Source organism: Pelmatolapia mariae, linkage group LG3_W (assembly GCF_036321145.2).
Source record: "Pelmatolapia mariae isolate MD_Pm_ZW linkage group LG3_W, Pm_UMD_F_2, whole genome shotgun sequence".
Classification (NCBI taxonomy): domain Eukaryota; kingdom Metazoa; phylum Chordata; class Actinopteri; order Cichliformes; family Cichlidae; genus Pelmatolapia; species Pelmatolapia mariae.
Window position 1 is genome coordinate 77705250 of NC_086229.1, and position 15375 is coordinate 77720624.

General features: G+C 42.0%; 1 protein-coding gene across 5 annotated transcripts in view; it reads left to right on the top strand.

Moving 5' to 3' along the window:
- The window catches only part of pcdh7b (protocadherin 7b), a 118943-nt gene extending 105332 nt beyond the window's left edge, over window positions 1-13611 (top strand). For 2 of the 5 annotated variants that reach the window (XM_063469936.1, XM_063469937.1), the window contains exon 3: window positions 9133-13611. In XM_063469936.1, coding sequence (XP_063326006.1) covers window positions 9133-9605 — 473 coding nt within the window. In that variant the 3' untranslated portion in view covers window positions 9606-13611. Of the gene's footprint in view, window positions 1-7856; window positions 7876-9132 lie in introns of all 5 variants that reach the window. The other 3 variants (XM_063469938.1, XM_063469939.1, XM_063469941.1) reach the window with 3 other exon arrangements.
- The last annotated feature ends 1764 nt before the right edge of the window (window positions 13612-15375 follow it).

The following is a 15375-nucleotide window of genomic DNA, read 5'->3' on the forward strand; positions in this document are numbered from 1 at the left end:
TTTGGTTTCCCAGGTCATTAAAGTGTAAGACTATGTCTTGTAGCATTACTACATTCACATATCTTTTTTAAAAAAAGTCAAACTAAAGGGAAAGGATAAGTAGCCAAAACGACATACAACGAGATCCCATGGGACACAGCAACAGGCGTCCCAACCAATCAGATCATTATCACATCATTTTCTAACCTTTATTATAAAGTAGATTTTGAATCTGCTATTAGTTTAACGTGCACAGTATTCACCTCCCGCTCAAAATTGGACTCGCTAATAGGCTCGGCTTTGCAAAAAAAGGAAAAAAGAAAGAAAGCCAACTTTTAATCCTCCTTAAATCAGCAGAACCTGGTCAGCTCTGTTTCCCCTCAGAGTTTTTTAGGTAGAACACAAAAGTCCATCATGTTTTCAGGACCTGCTGAAACACGGAAAACAAATCCCTCTGGGAAACACAGGCCCCAGATAATTTGCCTTTCCTGCCCCGGAGTGGAGCTCACTTTGCCTGTTTATGAGCCTACATGGTGAAAAACTGAAAGCCTGTCCCTTTAGGTCAGCATAATTACCCCCTCCACATTTCCACCACTAGCTTTCCATTAAGGTGGTGACTCACCATGCCCGGCTCACTCTGGCCTAGAATGTGCTAGCAGCTGAGAGCTAATTACCACACACAGGATGACAAGAATGGTAGATAGTAGGTGTTATTTGGCTGACTCACAAGCTAACTAGCTCGCCTGCTGCTGCTAACTACTTATTACAAGTGGAGCCTTTGTTTTAGACGTTTCGTGCGGAGATTACTTATGTGGGCTTTTTTTTTTCTTTCGGTCTTTTGTTATTTCAAATAGATTGGTTGGGTCGTTTATTTTTTAAATAAAGATGACACAATGCATGAACACAATCTGAGATATGTGGGTCACACCGAATCTTTCCAGCAAACGGGATGAATAATTCTGATGCAGATATGCTGCTGACGTGCACGCGTCCTCGCCACATGGTATGATATTGTACTTTCTCTTAAAGAGTGTGCGCTGAACATGAAATGTGTTCTTTTTAAACCGTATCAGATAATTATATAGATATTTTTTTCTCTCAAATGTGCCCATCTTCTGAGCAGCAGCCTGCTTATAGTTTTTTAGCTCTTTCTCCATGTGGACCTACAGTACATCCATGAAATCCTATGACTTAGATGTTTTCTTTTAATAGTACAGTCACTAAAAAAAAGCACAAATCACAGAGTTTTCTTTTTTCTTCTTCTCTTTTTTTATTTTAGGGAGGATTTAATTGAAATTGTATTTTGACAAATAACCATTTAATGGTGTAAAACAGGCTATTGTGTGAGTGTGTCTGGGAGTGTGCGATAAGAGTAACAGTGGAGGGGAAGCAATGACACTTCTTTTTCTAAAGACTGGAGAGAGAGAGAGAGAGAGAGAGTAGGGGATGGAGTGTGTGTGTGTGTGTGTGTGTGTGTGTGTGTGTGTGTTAGTGAGAGAGAGAGGGGATAATCTAAGGAATAGTAAACAATAAAAAAAACAGAAGGAAAACACACATTTTTAACTGATTTAAACCCTCGCTAACGCTCTCGCAGCTGCCTAGCGAGCTCTTGCCATTTTGTACACCGATGTGCGTTCTTGTGTCCGCCTCGTTAGGTGACATAGCGCGCTCGTCTTCTCATTTTAGGCATAACCCGAAACGCTTCTGTGAAGTTTGCTACGGCGGGAAAGAAATCGCCAGCGCCTGTGTGAGCGCGCCGCCGTGTTGTTGTTTTATCGGTTGCTAGCATGTGCTGCATGTGTTCACCATAGCAGAGCGGCTAATTCTAATCCTCACACGGGGGCTTCCAGAGTGTTCTGTGTGAGCTCAGAGTAGCATGCTGGGGAAAATGGTGGTAATACTTTATTATATATTGTAATTGGGTGTTTTTCAAGCGGAAACAAACTGCGTGTAAGAATGTGTTGAGTTGCAGCTCGTAAAGGTGATTATAACTGCTACAATGTTAATATGAAGCCCGATGAGAAAATCTCCTTGTTGTTAGATTCTAGGTTTGCTGGGCGTAGCTTGGAAGCTTTTTTCAGCTGTTTTAGTAGACTTCAGTGTGTGTGTGTGTGTGTGTGTGTGTGCGTGTGTGTGTGTGTGTGTGTGTAAATGGCAAGAAGCCAGCATCATCAGTCTTATTAGGAGCATGGATGAGTCACTCGCCTCCTCTCCTCGCCACATCATCTTGCAGTCGCTCTCCTTATAGATAGTTGGGTCAGAAGTGCACAGATGACACAGTTTGTTGTGTCTACATTTATGTATGTGGCTTTTACCTGAGAGAGAGCGAATATGCTCCCAGCCAAACATGACAACCACCTGCTGTACAAAGAGGCTTTGCCTGCGCTCGTATGTGCACTTGCACACAAGTCTGCGTGCTCGCAAGATGAATGAGGGAGCGTGACAGGCTGGGACGCTTTATTTATGGGGGTCTTTGGCTTTGAGTGCTGAGAGTTCAAATGGGCCGGGAGAGGCAGACACCCAGGGAGGGAGGACATGTGCAGAGGGTAGGGGGAGAGCGCGAGACTGCATTTGATAATTGGCTGAGAGATCGTCACCAGAATGAAATTATGCTAGTTAATCTCTCCTCAATTAATTACCACAGGAGCAAGCCACAGTACATTCATTATTGCAGAAAGAGTATTGACCCTGCTGAAAGAGAAAAGCAGTCCATATCATACCCATAATGCCTACTTGCGGCGTTATTGTAGTGCTTGTTAGCGTATAGACTGCAGGCTGCAAACATTAAATGGAAATGAAAGCGGTGATATCTTCTACCTGTCTATACGGTGACCCAGAAAAAGATCCTCCCATAAGTTCTCGATGGCTTTGTGTGTATATTTTTTCAAATGTTTACGACATTGTTCACCACAGAGGTTAGGTATCTAGGGAAATGAGGAAAAGGGAGGCCACAGCTCACTGCGAAACCTGATCAGAGCTTTATGCTCATGTCTGAGCGTATGTTTTCTCTCCCTCAGTCTCCCCTCTTACTGTCAGGTTTTCCTCCAGCTTGTCTTGCACCTCTCAAGGCAAGGTTTTGGTGGTGGTGAGGCGGGGGGCGATCCAGAATATTCCTTTAGTTGCCCTTCCCAGGTAGTAAATACTTCAAGAGGCTCAGGGAGGTGCAGAATACACCTGCTGCCACATTCAACAGCGTTCCTCCGACCGGCCTACGAGCAGCACAGCTAAGGCAGAAAGATGTCGGTTATGAAGAAAAAGGGCACATGTGGGTCAAGTAGGCTCAGGAAGAGAGCCTGATTTGCATAAAAGTACTAATAACACTACTAATAACACTAATAGTCATTTGTAGAACGGTAATTACAGGATGGGAAATTTGTTATTTTATGCTCTTTCGATCTAAGCGGCCTCCCACTTGCAAGATTTTAACTGGGGGGTTAGATGCCACTGAGAGGGGCGAGAAAAAAAAACAAAAAGAAGTATCTGCTGTTGATGTTAATGCCGTCAATTAATGCCGCTGCCGCCAGCGGCGCACACCACGTCTCGGGTTCTCAAAGGTCATTACTCCCCAGGACTTCCCTTTTTGTTCTCGTTTTCCCCTGCGCCGCTGCTCATCTTCCATCCCTCCTTAATTGTCTGGCAAACATCTCAGCAAGAGAAAGACAAATATCGCTTTTTCCTGTGGATATTGTTCTGTCTGAACTCGCCGTCGCCGCGTTAATAATTTAGCACCTATTCCTTTTTCTCGCTGCTCGTCTCTCCCAGGAACATTTCCTCCCTCACCTTATTTTCTCCTTTTAGACCCTTCTCCCTCTTTCTTCTCTTTCTTTCTTTCCTTCTTTTTTTTTTGCTCTCCATTTCCTCCCTTTTACCCCCCAACCTCCTCCTCTAACCCACCTTTGGTTGGATTTGTGTGCATATCTGCAGCTAGGGCTGTCTACCCGTCTGTCTTTGATGCTGAGGACCTCTCAGCTTCAAGGCAGTGCCACAGGGGCCCTGCAAAAAAAAAAAAAGTGAGACCGCCAAACACAGAGAGACTCGCTCTGTGCCATAATTAGTCGGCAAGTTTTCAGCTAATTAAATGGGACCCTATTAGAGGCGCGAATGAGTAGAAAGAGGGAAACAAGAAAGACGACTGCTGAGCAACTGTGGGGGGAACGCTAGCTCTCTTTGGTGTTGTTTTTTTTTTTTCTTTTGCTTGATCCCTAACTCGGACTCATTTGTTCCACTTTTTTTTGTCTCCTCGTACCCCTTCACATTTGTCCCCCCTTTTTTTTGCATTTTTTCTCACAGACACCAGAGCGTTTCCAAAAGCTGCTCCAACGACACCCGGCAACATACGTCGTCACTGTGCGCCGTGATTGCAAAAATAGAAAAGTCGATACAGGGAGGGCCTTTCACCAGGGCTGCAGGGCAATCACATGTCCGTTTCTAGGCTAGACTCTGCTCTCACACACAGACACCTTCTTCAAGGCCCTGAAATCTTTCTCTTATCTCTCGTCTTAATCGAGAAATTGAAATCATGTGGACGGGCGTAAATGGCATTTGGGAGGTCACAGCCTTCTTTTTTTTGCCTTCTTAATAAAGGAGAGTGAGACAGAAGCACATTAGATTGAGTTAGAAGAGAGGTGAGTGGCGCCTCGCATCTGGCTGCACACAGGACCTCATTGTTTAGAGGAATAATCTGAAGCTTGAAACGGGCTAAATTAAGGCTTTGGATTGATGAGTTAATGTGCGCTTGCTAGAGCAGACATGGAGTGGCATACTGGGAACTATTTACACTACAGCACATATTCTGTTTTATTCTTCTGGCCTTTCTTTATCCTCCTGCGATCTCCCCCCTTTCCTGTCTTTGCTAATGTCCTCAATTCTTCCTCATCTCCCCCTTGTCTCCCCTACTCTCTTCTCCTCTGAACTGCTCTCTTTGGCAGTGTGTTTGGCCTGTGACGGCCCAGAGGCAGCCATGCTGTCTTCTCCAGTCAGTCTGCTGTTTTTCCTTCTCCCATGCCCCGACCCTGCTATACTCAGCACACACAAACACACACTCTCTATCACTCTCCTTTATTCTCTTTCTGCCTGTCCCTCGCTCTCTACATCATCCCTGTCTGCGTCTTCTCCCTCATGCCCTTCGCCTCCTTTTTCCGCTCCGACCCCTATCTGCTATCCAGCCAAGTGCAATGTCTGTCAAAGACACAGAGTAGACACACATACAAAGAGAAAAAGAAGAAAAAAATGCATGCAGGCGCGTCATCTCTATTTTATTTCCTCTTTTTTCCTCATTTTTCCTCCATCCCTTGCTTTGGCTTTTTGGATTGAATTTGCTGGCCAGAAATGAGAAAGCCTCAGAAAGTGTTGCAGAAAAAAAAGTGACTATCACATGAACTCGCTGACACGTTGTAGTGAAAACACGCAATACACTACTCTGACACAAACAAAACAGAACAAATTTTAATCTGTAAAGTGTGTGCAAATGCCCGGAAGCGTTAACAGTCTGGCGCTCTGTTTTTTTTCTCGTTTTTTCTTTTTTTTTTACTACCACTGCAACATCTTAGCAAGCGCTAAAGACACCGCGTCAAATCGCTACTGTACCCAAGCAGCGTAGGCTCTTTGAAATACCCAAAGTGTAAGCTAGTCAGCTGATAGGGGTGGCTGACTAAAGCCCACTAAGAAAAGCCGTAGCTCGACGATTGGTGCAGCCGCTGGCCCACTTTCAGCCTGCTTCTTTTTTCTTGCACAGCTGAAAGAGGTCTTCTTTTTATACCCCTTAAAAATGTGCGCGCAGCATGGGGCGCTGACATCTCAGAGCGTCGCTTGTACAGAGGCATCTCGGGACTTTTGTTCCTCTTCTGGCTCTTGTCAATCCCCGAGTCATTATCGGCACTCCTCCCTTCATCCTTCAGAAGCCTCCTTTTGAGCTAATGTAAAAGAGGCCTAATGGCTTAAGTCGTGGCCATTATTAGCAGACCAGCCTCCACTCGGCTGAAAGTTCTTGTCTTCCAGCCATGTAGAGAGTGGGCATCCACACTGTGCCACTGTTTTCTAGCTCTGGATCCCCATATAAAAAAACAACAACAATAAAATAAAAGGTCTGAGCCCTAGGGATGTGACCCAGGATGGAGAGGCCTCCTTGTTTGGCTCTCAGTGTCACAGTAGGCTTTTTTAACACGCCAGATCTGACCCACTTGCATTGTGTCGTATGGTGGTCAGCAAGCGTGGGTGCGCAGGATGTTTGCGAATATTGTAACAAAAAGTCAGCGACTCTGCTGTGTGGGCTCAAGGGCTTTTCCTTTGGAGATAGTCTATACGACCTCATTTCTGAATTGGCTCTTGAAAGGGCCCCGTGCATGTGTATGGAAAGCAGCACAGCGCGCCCTCTCCATTGAAACAAACTGGCAATAATTACACTATTTTATTTTTCAGCTTTCATTGTTCAGATTTACATCCTTAAGATTTCGAGTGAGCAGGAATCGAGCGGCCCAGCGTGGGCTCATAAGTGGGAAAATGAAGGAATAATGTTTCTTTCTCTTCTTGCTAAGATAAACAAACAACGTGATGCTAGATTTCATTTAGCACTGCCTCAGCCAGCAGGTGGAGGAACTACTCTCAGCTGAACCCGGCTCCGGCGCACTAAGTGGTTTCATATTGATGGTCCAACCTCTGGGGGAGTTCACGCTCATGAAGGGAGAAAGAGAGAAGAAGAAGGGAAAAAAAGTATTTTTGCTTTGATATAGCAGCCCAATTCATTAGCTCAGTCGGAAATGTCTTCATTTTTAGCAAGCCTGCAGAGTCAGTGGACCGCGGCTAGAGAATCAGCCTCCTTTCAGCGTGCACAACACACTGAGCGCTGGCTAACTACCTCAGCATCTCACTGCGCAGGGCGGCAGAGACGGTGCTGCCGAAGGTTGACTGCTTACCCACGAGAGCTGGAGGTAGCGAGTGGTCTTCCCTGCCCTGCTGTTTTTGTTTTTTTTGTGGAGTAGTTTGCCTGAATGTGAGTGAGGTGAGAATCCAGTTGGATGAGCATTCAGGAGCAGGGCCACGAAACGGGCCCAGAGAGAGCTGCTGTGCATTGTGGGTAGCTTAATGGCTCAATCCTATGTGTAAATGAGCGAGACAATCAGTACTTGTTGTCCGCTTGTCTCCTTGATAGCTGTGAGGCAGGGAAAAGGAAGGAAGGAAGAAAACACGGTGCCGATCTGAAGCAAAGGTTATCATTTACATCGCACATCAGCCGCCATGTTAACTGTGATTGCGCTCGCATCTATTTCACTTTATTTTCCACGCCATTCTTCTAATTTCTTTAGCTGTTTACAAGTCATTAGGCGCAAATACTTGTATTGTGAGCCCTCAGACATGGAAAAAAAACAAAGATTTGTTTTATTTGGTTATTTGAGTTTCTTGTTGCCGAGCGGCGCTTATGCCCCTGAGGCTTTGTCTATATATTGACTAGCATTACACAGTTGACGCCGACATGAAAACAGACCGCAAACAGATTTTTAACAAAGATAAGCTTCCGAGAGCGTAGGAATGGCACTCTTGAAGTCCTATCAGATGCTTTGCTGTGAGGCAAATTTCATAGTGGAACAAGTGATTTGTTTGATGAGCTGAAAACCAAATCAGCAGGACTTTAGAAGACCCCCATTTCTGTGTTATCTGTCTCCCCTTTCTTTGCTGTCCTTGTCTCGGCTGCATTCTGTCCTCAGTCATGTGTCTGCTCTGCATAAAACTTTTTTTGTGCCGCTGTCAGCGTGTCTTTTAGTTACAGTTTGAAGGCTGCTCAAGGTTTCTCTTGCAGTACATATAATATATATATATATATATATAAAATGCGTGACATAAAGGCATAACGATTGATTTCAATTTTTTTTTGTCTTTTACAGGAGAAAAAGAGCATTAAAAGTAAGCCATGGTCCAAACTCTTTTATTTTTCATTTCTGTTGTTGTTTTTCTTAAAGGCAAAGGCATGCTTGGCTTGGTCTGCACTCACCTTCGCTTTTGCTTGATTTTTGGGTTTCCATACTTTCCATCAGGTCATGAATAAAAAGACATTAACACAGCATCTCTATAACACCGGCACTTGTGTTACCTTTGGCACTGTGTAGCGTCTAAGCATTCGGGATCCTCCTTTTCTTCCTTCCTTACGGTTTTGGTCTCATATTGAACCAATTCATTAGCTCTGCTTTGCATTTGGGTTAATATATTTCACAGAGTCTGACAGTAGCTATTGACAGAAGGGTATCTGTCCAACCTGTTGTCCTGATTTAGCACTGTAAGCACATAATTTGCTTTCTACAATAATGCAGTAGACGTGGTTAATCTGAGGCCAGCGCCCTGCTAGGCAATTTGTTAAGACTCCTATTACGGAATTTAAGAGGATATCAGAGTGCTTGAGCCACGCAAAGCTATTAAGCTACTTAGATCAGAGCATGATTGCCGTCTGCCAATCACCAAAATAAGAAAACAGGCTCTTGTCGGTGCTCTCTTCTCCCAAAAATCCTCAGCCGCACGATTATTAGAGACACACACAAGCACACTCCCACACAGAGCAGGCTTAATTGTGTATCTTTAAACACACCAAAAGTGTAAACTGACCTCTTCTCTTCTATCTTCATCGCTGGTCCCCTCTCCTCCCTTCCCCTCTCCTGCCTTCCCCTCTCAGCACAAGCGCGTTTTGAAGCATGACATTATTTCAACTCTGATTCACGCCACAGTTTTCTTTTTTGTTTGGGGCTGTTGTCGTACCAGTGGAGTCTGTTTTTTTGGTTTTACTTTTTTCTGTCATGTGGTATGGGTTCTGCATGAAAACGAGAACAACCTCTCTCCGTAAAAGCCTTATTGGACTCACTAGGGATGAAAAATTGGAACTCAGATTAGCTGTAGAAGTGGGTGCCTGGCAACCATCGTGACCAGTTTCTATTGTTTTCTACCTTCTTCATTAACATTCAGATGCGTTGATGACCTCATTAGGGAAAAGTTACAGATTCACGCATCGAATGAAGGAATTCATGACAGCCCAATCATGTAACACATACCACAAACAAACACTTAGTGGTAGGAGAGTGTGTCATTACCATCGTTAGTTTTATCATTAAATAGCCCACTTTAGCGAAACAAGCAGCGTCACTTACTTTCGGTTTTCTCTTCTGCTTCTTCTAGACTCCCGGCCCTTGCCTGACGTAGCCATGACTGGCAAGTGCACCCGGGAATGTGACGAGTATGGCCACTCGGACTCCTGCTGGATGCCTGTGCGCACGTCGCCCGAGCGACGGCCATCCAAGTCAACCACCACCCCCCAACAACCAAAGCTTTCCACTTTCATGAGCGGCAACGGCAGCGGCAGCAGCAGCGCCGAGCAGCCCGGCAGCCAAGAGACCCTCGCCATGGCCGCCATGGCCAACGGAGACCCCACCGCTGCTCACATGATGGGTGACCGCAATCGCAACCTGCTCAACAAGAAGATGGCCTCCTCCTCCTCCTCCTATGAGGCCTTCGGCTCGCCTCCCTATGGCTCGCCAGGAGCCGGGGAGGAGGTGCTGGGCCACCCCACCGAGGAGATCCCCCTTGCACCTACTGGGGAGTACAAGCCCACAACCTGTGGTACTCTGACGCGACGGGAGGTGTATCTGTGAGCTGGAAGAGCTCCTCATGTGTCACAACGTGTGGCATTCAAACACAACAATAAGCATAGCTGCTTACCCTCCACCATTACAGCTTTAGAAGCTTTTAGCCACCCTTGTTCTGTGCAAGGCAGGACTAAACTTTCTCCAAAGACTTTTTTGCGACAGCTTCTTAATGAAAAATCCCTGTGGATATATAAACATAGTCACTGTTTTTTTAAAGTGCTAATTCTGGCCATTAACTGGACGAAAGGAGGAGGAGGAAGAACTGCTGAGGGCACTGATTCAACTTTCTCTGAGGTTGTTCTACTGGCGAGTCGGGCTCTTAGGGCACAGTCTGCTGCCTGACAGTCAGTCTGTACAGTAATCAGCTCATTTTACATATACAGTGCATGCATGCATTAACCCCTGTTCTCATTAAGGGCCCCATTCCCTGAAGTTGACGCTATACAAAAGAGACCACGTCGGTTTTTTTCTGTTTGTGTTTTTTCTAGAAACAAAGCTGTACATGTAGACTATTTTGACTTTACAGTGTGTCTGGATATGCCCTTTTTTTAAAAAATTTCAAAGAACAGTGTCTGGACATGATGTTTTGTGGCTGAAGTAATATACTGGACAAATTCATGGTCTCATGGTGTAACACGGACCACGGATTCTGTCATCTTTACTGTTTGTGATAAACGTTGCAGACCAAAAGTCAACCGCTTTCGAATCTTATATGGAGGGGAAAGACTAAGCTTTAAATACTCGTTCCTCTCCCGATGTGGGAATTCGTGGATGGAAATGGGAGCCAATGCAGTTTGCTGCAGTAACCCCCATGGTTTGACTACAACCCTACTGATAGACTGACAAACTTTGAATGACTGACTCTAAACTACCAGTGTGCACGCTCTCTACAGGAGTCACTCATTGTACATAAACATCAGCTCATAGCAACAGTGCTAACCGCTCTCATTCCCTTTTGTCTGGCTACCTTTCCTCAGTCTCTCGTTCTTTGTCTTTGATTGGCGAGATTGAGACCCGAACCTTCCTAATAAATGCAAGATCTTACAGCCATCGTCTACAACCGCATTGGCTAGAGCAGCATGTGTGTCCACAATTGTACATTTCGGATCACCTTAGTGGGATGCTAGTATTTATACCAAGTTGTGATACTTACCCTGTTTTTCTCAAACACACACATGCAGACACACACATACAGAAAAGGCAGATTCATTTAACTGAGGCCAGTGGCACTGCTATACTGACTCACTGAAAATCCTGGGTAAGCACAGTGTGTGGCATGAGATTAAAATTGTCAAGGTTCAATGGAAACTGTATGTGTGTACGGGCCAGATATGCAGTATATAGTGTGTTTGTATAGGCCACTGTAGATGTACACCAATAATAGGCTGGGGGGAGGGGGGGAAGCATACACATGGCCTAGTTGGTCCTAAAAACAGCTGCAAGTACAGCTTTTTCTAAAAACTGTTATTTTCTTTTTTGTTGTTGTTGTTGTTGTGTGATAGGACTGAGCAATAAATATCATAATGCACATGTGACCAACAAGCATCAACTTCTCTTTCTCCTCTTCTCAAGCCTTCAAGGTGACATTAACCCACAAGTGGCTGTCTAAGACCTGTTCTACCAGTAGTACATGCCGCTTCCCTTAGTACACGGCGAAGGCTCTTTGGGCATGAATGTAAGAATCAGCTCAGTGGAGAACAATCAAAACGCAACTTCTGAATGAGCAGATTCCTGAAGGGTTTTGGATTACAGGCTGAAAAATTTGGTGCCACAGTTAAAACCAAAAGCTTCGTAAGTAATACGAAGCTTTCCCTTTTTTTCTTTTTTTTATAACACGCAGACACAAAACAGAGAGAACTTTGCTGCAAAAAGAGCTATTCTTTTTTTTTAAAATGAAGGTTTGAGTTTGAATGATAAGAATGTGATGTCTCAACAAAACATCCATTACACCCACAGAGCTGATGCTTTATGACCAGTTAAACAGACACATAACAATGTTGAGATGTTGTGCCTCCCTGTCTCCAGTGACTTTTTTTTTCTTTGCAGCTACAGAGGTGCAAAATCTCATGACTGTAATAAAGCAAAAGATGCAATGGAACTTTTTGTATGTTAGCAAAACCCCTTTGGTTTGACCGGACATGCTTTTTCTTGCATTTCCGGTAATCTATAGTCTGTAAGTACTACTCGTTGTTTGAAAGAAAGTGCTCCTATACTTATCAACTCTATACATAAATACTTACTTTTTACTGCACGTTTAATGGGAACTTACTTCACTTACTGAGAAGGAAGAAGAAAAAAAACTGTAAAACAAAATGTACAAAAAAAATGTTATCCCTGTAAACACAGAAATTCATCGTTTTTGCTTTTGTTATACCTAAAAACACGAGTTAAGTAGGACAACTTAGTACATCAATTTGGACTATGCTGTTGATTTTTTTTACCCCCTCCATACATTTTTCATGCTTAATTTTCATTATAGTGTTCACTCGTGCTACAACAAAAACCCATATCTTTCATATGTTTTCTTTTTCATCAACTTTATACCTTAAGCTTTTGATTGCTTTTTTAAAAAATACTCCTCTTTTACTTGATTTTTTTTAACTCACAGATATTGTTTCACAATAACAGTCAAAAGCCGTGAAAATGATCATCAGTATACTATGTGTTTTTTCTTTATCTGGTGCCACTTTGTATATTTAGAGTGCTTCTGAAAAAAAAGAAAAAAAAGGGAAAAAAAAGAAACATACAAAAAAAAAAAACTAGAGTGAATGCAAATATGCAATTGTGCCTTTTTATACCAATCGGTATGATTAAATGTTGGTTTGGAATGGTGCATAAACAATTACGTTGACATGCAACACAAAAATAGATGGGGTGGCATTTAAGGACTGAAATACATTTGCATATCTTAGATGAAATCCCATGATGTCAAAGGCTTGTTGAAGGACGACCAGTCAAATGTCAGTGAGCCTGTAGGTCTAATAGTCAAACGGCTATTGCTCTTTGGGTTCAATTACCTTGTTGAAATATCCATTCCTAGCTTAGTGCATTACCGAATGAGTGCAGGTACATTCAAAAGTTGCTTGTTGGTAGAAATAATAACGATATAATGGATTTTTTTGTCGTGTTCCACTCATGTACGTGTGTGACATCCGAGGTCAAGTAACCTTCTTTGTGCATGAAACAAGCTCTAGGACTGATTTTAGAAGCTTAGCGGGATAGAGAGCAGGAAAAAGAAATTTTAAAAAAAATGCTTGGAGACATTTGACTGCTCAGAGTTGAGGGAGCCTAGAGATAAAAATGCTAATGTGACGGTTTACTAGGAGTGGAAGTGTGGAGGGAAAAAGCTGCAAGGTAGAGTGGCTGACAGAACACACACCTCAGGATGTGCCATGCAACACAACACTCGAACAGATAGATTTACAGTGTATGCATATCAGCAGATGATGAAACCCTGTCCTACAACTAAGCACGGTACAGGGTTTGCTATGGTGTTGCAAGGTGATGCCTTGCATTTCGAGATCAGATAAAATGAAAACAAAGTCTCTGTAGAGCAAGTGTCTGAAAAAGAAGCAGAAATGAAAGCAGAAGCGCAGTCAACACCATATAATCTTTGGGTGGTGATAGACTGTTTTTATTTGGGGTAGTGGTACAAAACTCTGGACAATAGCAGGTGGGATTTATGCTGAAATTCTCTTTGTTGCTACCTGAGGTATGTGTTCAGTCTGTGCTCTGTTCTATACGTATAGCATTCACAATGTGTAATGAGATTTGTAATATTAACCATTACTATTTGTCCTGCGACTTGGATGTTGATATAGAAATCAAGGAACAAATTTATCATCGTTTAATATGAGTCACTATGCACGCAGCTTAGCTGAACATGGCAAAGTGTATTGAACGCAAGTCCACTTCTATTTATGAGATATTTTACATAATTTAATTTGCTTTTGTACAGGTTTGTGTAAATAAATTGCTTGCCATTTTTGTCTCTGCAGAAATTAAAATATAACATGGTAAAACAACACCTGTCTTTGAAGAGTTTTTAATTCCATTTTTGTTAATGTGTATGTTTAAAAAAATTAAAAACTTTAATCATTTAATTGCTCAAAGAGTTTCACTATAACTACTGCTAATTCTACAATTACTATTTTTTGTCCAATGTTAGATGAATTGTAACCTTGTAAAGGTAGCTATTGCTAATGTGTTAGCAAACTGTTGCACATACATACACAGTAACAGTGGCAGTGTCTAATAATCTGTCTATACTAAATATCTTACAGTTTTGTTTTGCTTTTCTAAACTTACATTTTTAGTTTTGACCATGAGGTAAGCAAATTACTTATCAGAACTTATCTTTTTTAAAACAAAATGTTTATTTATGTATTTATTGTGGCTGAAAAATGAAATTAGTCGACGCGACATCCAAAACATTAACATGACTAACTCCACAGAGCTCAAGTTTATTGCAGAATAAGGTAATGATTCTTTGTTAGTTTGACTCTGTTTGCAACACTTACATTACACATTTGATCCAGTTGTAACAAAATTCATGCAGCTTAAATTTATGAGAACATTTTAAATGGATTACAAAATAGTTTTGAGGATTGCTCTATTAAATATTCTAAACATGATCTTGTAAATTTGCATCCTCCAAAGAAGAATAACATTAATTTGTCGAATTCAGTTTGGAAGCTTTGTCTGTTATTCTTTTCCATATGGTATTAAAAATGCGATTAAGAAAAAGGAAATATAATAAGCTTTGCAACTCTTCTTATTATAATTACACTTTTTATGTTTGATCAATTCGTAATTAATTATACTTTGCTTTATAAAGAACTTTTAAAAGTTCACGTGACTGAATAGGATAAAATTAACATCTTTTCACATCTTTGAAATTGAGTATTTTCACATTGATATTTTTTCTGCACAATAATGTCAGGTCCCTTTTCATTTTTCACAGGTAAAATATTGCTGAATTTCCAGCCATGAAAAACATTTTTGTCCTTGTCTAACAATAGAATCTGCAATCAAAGTGCAATGCAAACAGTTTCAAAGCAATTCAATGAATGTTTCATTTTACATAAGTGTATATATATTTTTATTGTAATGTTTCACATTTTAATTTTTCTCGGTAGCTGTAACTGATTACTGTTACTGATATTTTATAATCCAATTACATAACTTTATCTCATTAACATGAACTAGTCATCACTATGGATAGTAGTATATTCATATATATTTTAGTATAGGTTTCCAATCTTGCCTTTGTGTCTGGGTTGATATATGAGGCGATTACAGTCTAGGTAATTAGAGATCCATTCTAATCCTTTCCCTACGCTCTGATTAACAGCCTGCTGCAGCCTCTCCTACACACTCAAACTGCTAATGGCATCTTCATATAAAACTACAATGCAGTGTTCAATAATGTGGAGAACGTCCCCCCCCCCACATAAGAGAACATACAGTGAAAACATGACTGTAGAGTTGTGTCGTATCATTCCTGAAAATATTGGACAGGAGAAAAACATAGTTCTTCCACAAAGCCGAGGAGTTTTGTTTATGTGCGACAATTATCTTTTTCTCCATGTTTGTCTTCAAAAGATGCCACTTCTAAGAAATACTAGGATTCAGTCATGTTGATATGCAAATTGTCTCACTCATTTTCTTGTTCTCTCTGACAAAAAATAAAAATTTGAATTGCCTTGCATGGGATGAACAGCGGGTAGTATTAATTTTTCTGTTGAGACAGGGGGAAATTAAGACAAATTAGAAT